We start from the raw sequence: 12212 nt of genomic DNA, 5'->3' as shown, positions 1-12212 counted from the left end.
TCACTCAATCTGCTTGCCATAATGGCATACCTGTGTTATGTGCCCAGTTTCTCCACAGTAGAGACAGTACTTTTCATTATAGTGCCTGAAAATGGGGGCATACATGTTAACATTTCTCAGTAGTTGAGAGGTTCCTTTTCTGCTTAAATAAATTTTGTCTCTCTGGTAGAGACTTAGGTTGACATCCTGGTTCTGAAGAAAGAAAGATGTGCATTGTGGAATGTACTGTAGGGTGAAGCCTTCACATAGGTCAATTATCAGATCGTTGATTTCTTTCGTCTTGGTGTCCACATGAGCAGGTAGTCCTGATATCATTATTTTACATGTATTTGGGCTGCAGTACCTAGCAGCATACAGTAAACTTTCAAAATCTGTTCTGATTTGATTTAGTGATCTTCCCTCACAGGCATCATTTCCACCTACTAAAATAATAATTTGGTTGTAATTGATTAGGTCACTTTCATTATTCTGCCCGTGATGTTGTTGATTTTTGCACCTCACACTAAAAGTCTATACATCTGTTTTAAAAAGTCTCCTTGGTATTATACTATTCAATATTGAGGACCCAATTGTTAGAGTCCTATCTTTTCTGGCTCGTGATTTCTTGTGTTGGTCTCTGGATTGTATTTCAGACATATCTTGGAGGAAAGGATGCTGAAATTGGTGTTTCAGTTGTGTGAACTACTTGACACACTTGTCTGAGCACTGGGAAATGCAGTTGTTGTTGAAGGCAACAGACTTGTCTCAGCTGAGGGCGATGGGTGTACACTTATTGCTGTTGCAGGTGTCACACATGACTGAGAGGGGGTTACTGTTGTTTGCAATTCAGGATTACTTTGGGTATCAGTTTTAATTTGCATGGTCATTTTACATTTTCTCTAGGCTGGTATTGGGATTGTCTGTGTCTGAGCATCTGATACTGTTGATATTTGGGAGTCTGTCTGAATTGCTGTATCACATGAGGTTACTTGCTCATTAATCCTTCCCTGTGCTGACTTAATAGCATGTAACTGTAGTTTTAATTCTTCAGTTTGGGCCTCCAAGTTCCTAATTATGTTTTGATATACACACATGGAGAAATCATTATGGTTTAAGCCATCACTGCTGTGGTCATTTGGGCAGTAGCAGATTCTTTATCTGCTCGGGAAATGGATGCACCCACCCTCCTGCTACCTTGCATGTCGGCTTTGGGTAGCCAAAAGCTAAGGGAGTAAACCCTATAAGAAAATCCGAAGTGGAGACCCTAAGGCAGCGGGACGATGTACTACATCCCATTCTGGCAACTCCTTGGTCTGGAGAGGGATGGGCTCTGCCAGATGACTTTTACCCAAGACACTGATAATGCTGGACAAATCGGATCGGTCATTACCTGGGTCACAAGGACTGCGCCTGCTGTTGTCCACTAGGACAGAGGTGACAAGTGTGCTACTGGTATTCTGCATAAATTCAGAGCAAAAGACAGCATTGCCATCGCCAACTGGAACATTAGAACTCTGGCGCAAATTGGAAGACTCCAAGAGTTGACACATGAGCTGGAACCCTACACATGGCACATTCTGGGACTCAGAGAAGTCAGATGGAAAGCCCAGGAGGACACCAAACTGAAGATGGGCATATATTCTACTATAGTAAAGAGTTTGACAAGTCCATAAATGAAGTAGGCATCCTTGTAAACAAAGCCATCAAGAGATCTGTGCTTGAATGCTGCCCCATATCTAGCAGAATCATTTCCATTCATCTGAAAGCATCTCACTTTAACATCACAATTATCCAAGTCTATGCTCCAACTACTGATCATGATGATGAAGAAATAGAGGAGTTTTACAACAAACATGGTCAGTGAAAAAGACATCCTCATCCAAGGAGACTGGAATGCCAGAGTTGGCAAAGATGCTCTAAAAGACTGGGAAGATCATTGTGGACCTTCTTGCAATGAGCTTACCAATGAAAGAGGGAGACGGCTGCTCAAGTTTGCAGGCTACAACAACTTGGTACTTGCCAACACCTGGGCCAACATTAAACTTCATGATGCTGGACATGGCACTCACCAAATGGAATCCATCACAACAAGATCAACTACATACTGGTTCAAAACCGTTACCAATCTGGCATCAATAGAGCCAAAACAAGGACGTTCCCAGGTGCTGATTTTGGGAGTGATCACGACCTCATGATTGTGAACTTCTGAGTGAGGCAGAAGAAAATTAACAAGCCAAAGAACATCAGGCTTAGATTCAACCTTGAACAACTGAAGGACCCTAACATCTGCAAGTCTTTACAAGACACAATTGGAGGAAAATTTACTCCACTCCTTGTGATGGATGGTGATGTTAAAGTGATGACAGACACTTTCAACACAGTCAAGACAGCAGCTGCCAAGGACATCATTGGCCTCCATTGCCCCAAAATAACCTCTGGGTTACAGAAGAGATTATGAAGTTGTGTGATGCCCAAAGAGACCTCAAAAACACCAGACACACAACAGGGGCAATGGAGTACCGAGAAATAAACAAGAATATCAGGAAAAACTTCAAGAAAGCAAAAGAAGATTGGATTGGACAAAAGCGCACAGAAATAGAGAGCAGTCTGATAAAGAATAACAGCAAAAAGGCATTCCAAATTGTGAAAGACCTCACCAGACAGAAACAGTCAGGAGTCAGTACCATTCAAGATGAAAATGGAAAATGCCTCACAGAAGCGAGTGACATTGCAGAAAGATGGACTGAGTATTGCAAAGAACTCTACAACCATCAGTCCACAGGAGACCCAGAGGTGCTTGAAGTTCCAAACTCCTCAAATGATGAGAATTTCCCCATTCTCAAAGAAGAGGTGGAGCCAGCAATAAGAGCACTGAAGAATGGGACGGCAGCAAGAGTAGACACCATCCCAGCTGAACTTATCAAGAATGTGGTGGGGGGGAATCAGTGATAGAGCTACTAACAAAAATCTGCAACAAGATCTGGCAGACAGATGAATGGCCCAAACTATGGACCCAGTCACTGATTATAACACTCCCCAAAAAGGCAATCTCCAGATTTGCCAAAATAATAAAATATGAATGTTGTAGACTAGTACATAAAACACATTGCAGATAGCACATAAAGGAATATATATACATACATATATATATATATACATAAAGGAATGAAAGCTACAAGAGGTTGTGCATATAATGTAGAAAATGCACTCATATCACATGATGATGAAATAAGCATTGGTTTAATTTTTGAAAATAGGGTCAAGGTTTAGGTAAATTTAATTAAGAAAATTAAAAAAAAGATTATCATGGAAAAAAGTAACAATATACAGCAGTATCATAATAATCAAAAGCTTTAATATAATAGAGAAGAATGTGAGTGTTTAATAGAAAAAGAATAACAGCAAAATATTATACTTTAAATGGAGACAAAGTGAACATATTGGAAAGTGGTGTATTTCAATTCAAGATAATACAACTAAGGATGAAAAAGTTACAGCAAAAGAGATATGTGACAAAATTCAGAACTACAAACATAATGGAACATAAATAAGAGCAGGTAAGTTCAGTAAATAGTATACTTTACCAATATGCAAAAGAGAAGAAATAAGGAGAGAAAAGGAGAAAACATTTTGAATATTTAAAGTTAAATTGGCCACCATCCATGCATACTTTAGATTTGATGGATGGGGTGGGCATTATTGGTGAATGCCAGATGCCGAGGATTTATGAAGTAGCATTTTCACCCAGGTGCTTGACTGAGAGGTGCTCTTTAAAAGGAAACAAAATCATGTGACATAGTTATATAAAACCAGTTGTTTTTCCCTTCAGGAGTCCTTAAACTATTTTTGTTGGTTATAACACATCATGCACATCATATTAGGTTGGATGGGTTTATGCATGCTCAGCCTCTGGCTTACTCGGTGCTCCTCATCTAAAGTATGCTTGGATGGGACCCATTATTACTTTCAAGAATTTGGCTTCATATTTGTACAGTAGCATGTTTTTAAAAAATACTTAAATTCAACAGTCATTTCATTTTTAGAACTGCATATACAAATGTCTTATTTCAATTTATATAAGTTAAAAAAAATTGAAAATGCTTGGCCAAGAACCAATCTGCTATTCTAAGAAGTAAAAAATCTTGGATCAAGATATCCTGGTTTATTATAAGTCAAATACATTTCAGTCAGTTGGATTGTCAAATTCTTGAGTTGAGTTTAAATCACATTTTAGTTTCACTGTTGAAACTGTAATGTTATTTGTTATTGAAGAATAACTGCAGAAGGCGTTCTATAGTATTTATTATATACAAGACATCAATACAGCTTGGAAGGGGAGTAAAGTCTGCCCTGAGCGTATATTTCACATGGAACTTAAACCCTAGTGAACGTATGACATAAACCAGCTGTTGGTGTGTATCAGTTCTAGTCCAGTGTGGAATGTCTGATTACTTTTAGTGTCATGTGATATTTCAAGGCTAATTAGATTAAGGCTTACACTACATCTCCCTTCCTGAGAAGTTTACATTAAAACGAAATGTGATCTGATGACCGCATTTCTAAACAAGCTACATCAGCTTAATTTATTTTACAAGTTCAGTCTCTCAGGTGGTTTCGACAATCTTCCCGAACGTGTGAAATATCCGTTTTGACTGGTTCAAAACTTCAAGGCACTGCTTTGCTTTCATCTGAGTCAGTCAAAGTATCAGGGTCTGAAGCAGTCACTTTGAGAGGCTCCGATAATGTGGTAGGCATAAGAACTAAATTTCTCCTATTACGCTGTATCTCTCCCTCGTCAGTTACTACCATGTATGAACAAGGTGTATATGCCTCAGATTTAATTATCCCTGAAGAAAAATGATCTTTAATCCATACTTTATTCCCTACCTGAAGTTTTTTCATATTTCAGACGTGATGTTGACGATCATAATTTCTCTTTTGAGTTTGCTTTTGATAGTTTTCCGATTTCTTCAGTTTCATTAAATCTGGCCATTTCAGCTCTAAGTTGTTTGGTGCCATTGGCAAAGTAGTTTGTAATTTTCTTCCCATCATTAATTCAGCAGGGCTGTATCCATTTGGTAATGGTGTTGTGCGATATGTCAAAAGAGCTATGTAAGGATCGTTTGCTTTTTTAAGCATTCTTTTAATTGTCTGAACAGCCCTTTCGGCGAGTCCATTGCTCTGTGGATATTTTGGACTACTTGTAATATGCCTGAACCCATAACTTTTCGCAAAATCTTTAAGTATTGCGGATGTGTATTGCGGACCATTATCTGAAACTAAAACTTCTGGTATACCGTGTCGCGCAAAGATTGATTTGAGATGATTGACAATTGCTTTCAAACCTGTGCCTTGCAATTTTGCTATTTCGATGTATCGTGAGAAATAATCAATCACCAAGAGATATGTTTGACCATTCAGTTCAAACAAGTCTGAAGCGACTCTTTGCCAAGGTCAGCTTGGAAATTCATTTGGTATCATTGGTTCAGCTTGATCTCGTGAGTTTTTGATGCAATTTTGGCAAGACTTTACCAAGTGCTCTAGGTGAGTGCTTAGTCCTTTCCACCAAACTGACGTTTTGGCGCGTTCTCGGCATTTAACTATGCCTTGGTGACCATCGTGAATTCTCTCTAGGATTTCTCTTTGAAGTGATTCTGGTACGACAAGGCGTGTACCTTTCATTAAAAGACCATTTTGAATTGTAAATTCACCTCTATCTGCCCAGTACGATTGAAGTTTTCTGTCAATAGCGGATTTCTCTGGCTACCCCATTTCACAGAATTGTACAAGTTGTTTGCAAATCGAATCATTTCGATATTCAGACTTTATTTGTTCAAGTCGATTATTTGATGCAGGCAAATTATTAACTACGAAATCAATGTAGGCGTTAGTTTCAGCCTGAAATTCTCTGTCACTCTCAGAGTGATAACTTAAAGGTGCTCTGGACAGAGCATCAGCAGTTAATAGATTTTTGCCAGCAACATGAACTATACAAAAGTCGAATCTCATCAAACGCATTCTAAAGCGTTGAATTCTAGGGGGTAAATCTCCCAAGATTTTTGTGCTCATTAGTGGTACTAATGGCTTATGGTCAGTCTCAAGTTTGAATTGTGACCCAATTAAATAGCTACTGAAGCGTTCACAAGCCCAAGTGATTGCAAGGGCCTCTTTTTCTATTTGAGCATAGCGTTGCTCAGTTTCTGACATACCTCGTGATGCGAATGCCACCGGTCTCAGAGTGCTACCGTGCTTCTGCCGTAGCACAGCACCTAGTCCAAATGAAGATGCATCTGCAGACACAACCATTTCTCTATTTGGATCATAATGTGCTAAAGTTGGTGAAGATATCATTTCTTGCTTGATATCTCTAAAAGCTTGTTCTTGATCTGGACCCCAAGTCCACGAGTTTTTACCTTTCAAAAGCTCACGTAATGGTTTTGATTTTTCTGCCAAATTTGGACTAAATTTTCCAAGCTGATTTGCCATACCGAGAAATCGTCGTATATCTGTTACGCATTTCAGTGTTTCCATTTCAGTTATAGCTTTGACTTTTTCTGGATCAGGTCGGCAACCATTTTCGTCAACAACATGCCCAAGAAACCTTATTGATGGTCTCGAAAATTCACACTTTTCAGCGTTCAAAGTGATGCCGGCCTTTTGAATTGATTTCATTACCATTTCTAGTCTTTCGTCATGCTGTTTCTGCGTTTCCCCAAAGACAAGAACATCGTCCATGTGACAGAGTGTTCCGTCAAGTCGCTCCAGCGTTTCTGACATCCTTTTCTGAAAAAATTCAGGCGCAGAACTGATTCCGAATGGAAGGCGATTAAAATAAAACCTACCAAAAGGAGTAATGAAAGTTGTAAGGCGGCGTGAATCTTCTGACAGGTTTATCTGCCAAAAGCCTGAGTTTGCATCAAGTTTGGTGAAAAACTTTGCACCTGCTAGTTTTGCAAGGGATTCTTCAACTGATGGTAGTGGGTGGTTTTCTCTTTTAACCGATTCATTCAGTTTTGTTAGATCCACGCAAATTCTTACCGTACCGTTTGGTTTCGGAACAACAACCATTGCCGCAAACCACTCAGTGGGCTCATCTACTTTTGAAATAACACCTATTTTTTCCATTCTATCCAACTCCTCTTGAACTTTATTCAATAAAGGGATAGGAACCTTTCTTGGGGTAGATAAGGCATAAGGTTTGGCTTTTTTGTCAAGAGTTATGTTATAGAACCATTTTGTTTTCCCTAGACCTTTAAACACATTTGGATATTTCTCGCGATAATCCCTATCTAAATGTACTGATTTATCGTGAATTTTGCTTGCATTTTGTGAGTTTAAATCTGAGGCATTTACTGAGGATATATTTACCTGTTCAATAATCTTGAGAGCCTGAATCGCAGGCCTGCCCAAGAGTGCCTGATTCAGTCCCTTTACAACAAATATGTCTTGTACACTGAATGCATTGTTTGATTCAAGTCCACATGTGAATTTTCCCAGCACTTTAAGTTCAAAGTTTCCAGGTCCATACAGTTTTCGATCAGACTTTGATAGTTTTTGGTCTCCGATTTTTCTTAAATCCCTCTCAGGAATTACAGTCACATCCACTTCAGTATCAATCTTGAATACAAGTGAAGTGTTGTTTAATCTCACACACGTTATCCACGGCTGACCCTTCTTCGTGCTAAGAGTCCCTAGAAATCCAGATTCCTCTCTAGATTCTATTGTGCGAACTGTTGACTCTGACAGACAGCATTTTGCATAGTGTCCCCTTTTCTTACACTTGTAGCATTCTGCTTCTTTTGCTGGACATTGGTCTTGAGAATGATTAATTTTCTTTCCACATCTCATGCATCCTTTTCTGCTGACATTATTTTGTTGAACATTTGGGATTTTATGTTTCTGTTTCCCATATTTCAGTGAAGACGATTTTACTGCATCCATTTCAGACATTCGTTCTCCACTTGCTCGTATCGTTGTTTGTTGCTTATTCACAGCTTCATTTTGTCGAGCTTGACTAACGGCTGACTCTAGAGTTAGATTTGCATCTAACTGCAATTTTTCTGACAGCTTTGAATCTCACAGTCCAACTACAAGTCGATCTCTAGTCATTTCATCATGTAGTGGCCCGAAATTACAATTATCTGCTAACACGTAGATAGCTGTAATGAAACTGTCCACTGTTTCTCCCTTTTCCTGTTTTCTTTGATTAAATTTTGCCCTTTCAAAAATTACATTCCTCTTTGGAATGAAATATCGCATGAATCTCTCTGTCATGGGCTTCCACTTCTTTTGATCTTCCTCTGTCAGGTTGAACGAAGACAAAATGTCATCAGCCTCACTTCCCATGGAATAAATGAAGGTATTCACTTGAATTTCTTCCTCTTTTTCACTAAGTCCAGACGCTTGATGAAAGCGTTCAAAGCGCTGAAACCACTTTTCCCAAGTTTCAGGTCTCGAAAAGTCAAATTTGTCTGGATTTGTAAATTGAAATGAAGCCATTTTCAACTCTGATATTTTCAATCCTGTGTTTTTACTGCTGCCACCATGTAATGTTATTTGTTATTGAAGAATAACTGCAGAAGGCATTCTATAGTATTTATTATATACAAGACATCAATACAGCTTGGAAGGGGAGTAAAGTCTGCCCTGAGCGTATATTTCACATGGAACTTAAACCCTAGTGAACGTATAACATAAACCAGCTGTTGGTGTGTATCAGTTCTAGTCCAGTGTGGAATATCTGATTACTTTTACTGTCAAGTGATATTTCAAAGCTAATTAGATTAAGGTTTACACTACAGAAACAACGATCTGATTTTATTTACTTGAGCTTTCAAGTGTATTCCTGTTTAAAATGACTAATTGAAAAATATGTACCAACAGCTGTTCTTTTCTATGATTCTATAGGACCAAAAAACAGAATGTGACAAGACAAGGGAGCTCATAAAACGTCTTAAGCTCAGAGATAAGAATACCTATGACAAGTTTAAAGAATGCCTTGTCCAGGCCAAACAAGAATTTTTAAAAGACTTGCTGGAGAAGGAGGAGGCAAAGAAGGTTGGTTATTAGCTCACTTTGCTACAAGTTCTAGTGAACTTATGTATAAACTATATGTGATAGAAGCTTTTATTCCCTTGTACAGTTTAATTCATGACTTTGTATTAAATAGCTGTCATAGAGCGACTCCCAAGGGGAACATTATTGGATCCATATTGATCTCTTATACATCAGTGTTTTCATCTAACATGTTTGCATCTGGAAAGGCTCGGAAATATGTATCAGATCAGTTTAAAAATTGCTATATACTCTGAATTCATGTTTCTTGAGGGCATACAGAAGGGTGCTTATCAATGGGGAAATTGATGATTGGCAATAGTTGAAAGTTATTTACATTGACCCCAAACTAAATTTAAGCAAGTACAACCATGCAGCAAATGGTTACTGTGACCTTCATTTCACATTTGACTGGCTCAGTTGTTTTCAGACTTAGCTCATGACTATATAGGGTTTTGCATACTGTACATACATTCTTATATCAAAATATGCTGATGGGATGCATCTTAATAAGCACCACACTCTTAGTGCAAAATATTTCTTGCTTTTTTGCATGACATAGATGTAAGATGCATATCTGTGTTTATTTTATGACCACATAGATTATTTTCCCTTGCTATATTACAGCTCGTCATCACCAGTACTGTCAGCAGTAGAATGTTTTTTTTCATTCATTTTTAATCTTTCCATATTGATGACTACATTTCATTCTGTGATAGGTTATCTTCAGCACATCAACTTTGTATTGTACGTGTCAATGATTATGGGATTTAGATGAGTGAACTGCATTCATTATATGTGAGGTCACAGCTTTAATGGTTAATGAAAGTAATTACTTGTACATGAATGATGCTTTTGATAGTGGGTCAAACTGGCTTTCACTATAAAACTGGCTGTCACTATAAAACTGGCTTTCACTTAGTAAACTACGGTATGTCTTCCACAATAGTAATAATTTGTAAATCAGAACAATGATTAAAAAAAAGAAAAGCAAATTTAATTTGTGTCAACTAATTTTAATATTAATGCATTGAGAAGATAATTATCTTTTTTGTTGTTTTGTCTTGTATGTCTAAGCTCAGACACCAATATTACAGTATCATGATATCATTAGTTTTACTTCATTTTTTGCAGGATAATTGATTTTTATAATGGCTACTGGAGGCCTCCTGAGGTAAGCAGTGTAGTCAGAATAAATCTCAACATGGTAAGTAGTGTGCAAATGTAGTCTGGAACCTAAACCTATTTTCCTTTTATCACAGATACGACCGTTGTAAACATGGAAATATCGCTGGACTGGATGTTAAAAGGGAATTTATTTTAATATTAACCATATAAGAATGATTTGCCAGTCCTACCATGAATGTGTAGTCATTTTGCAAAACATTGACAATGCTTAAAATATCTATCAAACTTTAGTAGCAGTAACCATTTAAATTTTATGTTACCAGTTCTTTCCATCATCACGTTGCATATTGCCTGGCTTCATTTTTGGAAATGGCCCTAACTTGTGTTCTCTTCTTCATCTTCTTCTTCTTCTTCTTCTTCTTCTAATAATAATAATAATAATAATAAATACTTTATTTTCATAGAGTAACTCAGTAACAAATAAGAATTAATCTACCCTGTCAGGCCCTCTATTATGTACATATAAAGTACAAGCTAATACTTACATGTTCACAAACAGACACTCAAATGTACACACAAGCAAATACATTAAAATGCAGACAACAAATGCAGCCTTGTTACGTAAATGAGAATGAAACACAGGAGGATGTAACATGTACTTTAATATGTATAACATTACTTTAATAAGTAAACCATTTTTTCTTTTTATTTTTTATGATTTCATCCATATAATATTGTGGAAGGCAGATATGCTTGGAGCTGATTTATTATCATGTGGAATGTTATTCCAAAGAAGTGCACCTGAAAATTGAAAGCTATTTTTGAATACCTTTTTGGGGGGGGTTTGAGTACTTTGAAATTTTGCCTTTTTAATGATTTTAGATTGGGGTACCAGTGGATTTTCTTTTATGGAAAATGGTGATTAGGTAAACAGGGGCAGATTCGATAAGCACCTTGTATATTATTTTGACCTTTCTCAAAAATACTTTTGTCATGTATTGGTAATATTTTGAATGTGAGCATTGCAGTTTGAACATTATCTGTTTGCTGATCAAGAATTATTTTACATGCCCTTTCCTCGAGTCTGGAAATTTTTCACATATTTTTAGCTGATGTGTTCCCCAAAATTATATTACAATAGGGTCTACTGTACTAATATATTTTCAGTTTATCAATTTTACTATTTTGTTGTTTACACAAATAGATATTGTTGATCATAAGATTGGCAATATTGTGAAGAATAATTGCTAATTTTGCCAATATGGAGGTTTCTCCTCCTTAGCTTGACATCAGTACATTTCTAAGCGTTGAATTACTTTAATAATCTTTCAAATTATCAACTCACTAAATACTTTGACTGCTCCAGTGGCCTAGTGGTTTGAGCAACTGCCTCCGATGTGGGAGGTCACAGGTTCAAACCCCAGCAGATTCATACCAAAGACTTACAAAAGTGGTACTAACAGCTGTCCCCTCTCTAGGGGCTCAGCATTAAAAGGTTAGTGTTAGGACTGGTTGGCCTGATGTCAGGATAATGTGACTGGGTGGGACATCATTCTACATGTCTGTAGCACGATGCCCCAGTTCTAGACATCACTATAATTTAACAATGTTTTGAAACATAGTAGTGCTGAAACAAAATCATACAAATCATTTTATCTGTAGATGTTGACTAAGAAGCGGCCTAAAGGCTTGACATGACTACGAAGGGAGTAAGAAACAGCTCACCTCAAACATATTCTAAATCAAATAACATTTAATGTTCAACAAAATATGAATAGATTTATATTTTCAACACATCACTCAATAAAACAATGATTAAATCAATGCACCACATAATTCAAGGCATGATATTGGTACAAGTAATTTAATCAAAGGACAGGATATATATAGAATTCTATGTTTGCAAAAATTCATCTTGTTTCAAAGTCTGGCTGTTACACACAGACTAATGCTTGTCCACACAGGACTGAGTGATAGCATGGTTCTCATACACAGACTAATGCATATTAAATACAGGTCAGAATCATAGTGTGATTGTCACACACACACAC

The 12212-nt window shown here is 37.3% G+C and overlaps 1 protein-coding gene across 3 annotated transcripts in view; it reads left to right on the top strand.

Annotated features, from left to right (window-relative positions):
* Window positions 1-12212, top strand: part of LOC149783206 (uncharacterized) — an 87971-nt gene that overhangs the window by 34584 nt on the left and 41175 nt on the right. For all 3 annotated transcript variants that reach the window (XR_016413579.1, XM_089931443.1, XM_089931442.1), the window contains exons 6-7: window positions 8887-9036; window positions 10168-10207. Coding sequence is in view for 2 of the 3 variants with exons in the window: in XM_089931443.1 (XP_089787569.1) it covers window positions 8887-9036; window positions 10168-10176 (159 nt within the window). In the remaining variant the exon portion in view is untranslated. The remainder of the gene's footprint in view (window positions 1-8886; window positions 9037-10167; window positions 10208-12212) is intronic.

This window comes from Sinohyriopsis cumingii, chromosome 14 (genome assembly GCF_028554795.1).
Source record: "Sinohyriopsis cumingii isolate HCF-2022 chromosome 14, ASM2855479v2, whole genome shotgun sequence".
In the NCBI taxonomy this organism is placed as follows: Eukaryota; Metazoa; Mollusca; class Bivalvia; order Unionida; family Unionidae; genus Sinohyriopsis; species Sinohyriopsis cumingii.
Note: the sequence above shows the minus strand (reverse complement) of the source record. Positions and strands in the feature narration are given on the sequence as shown.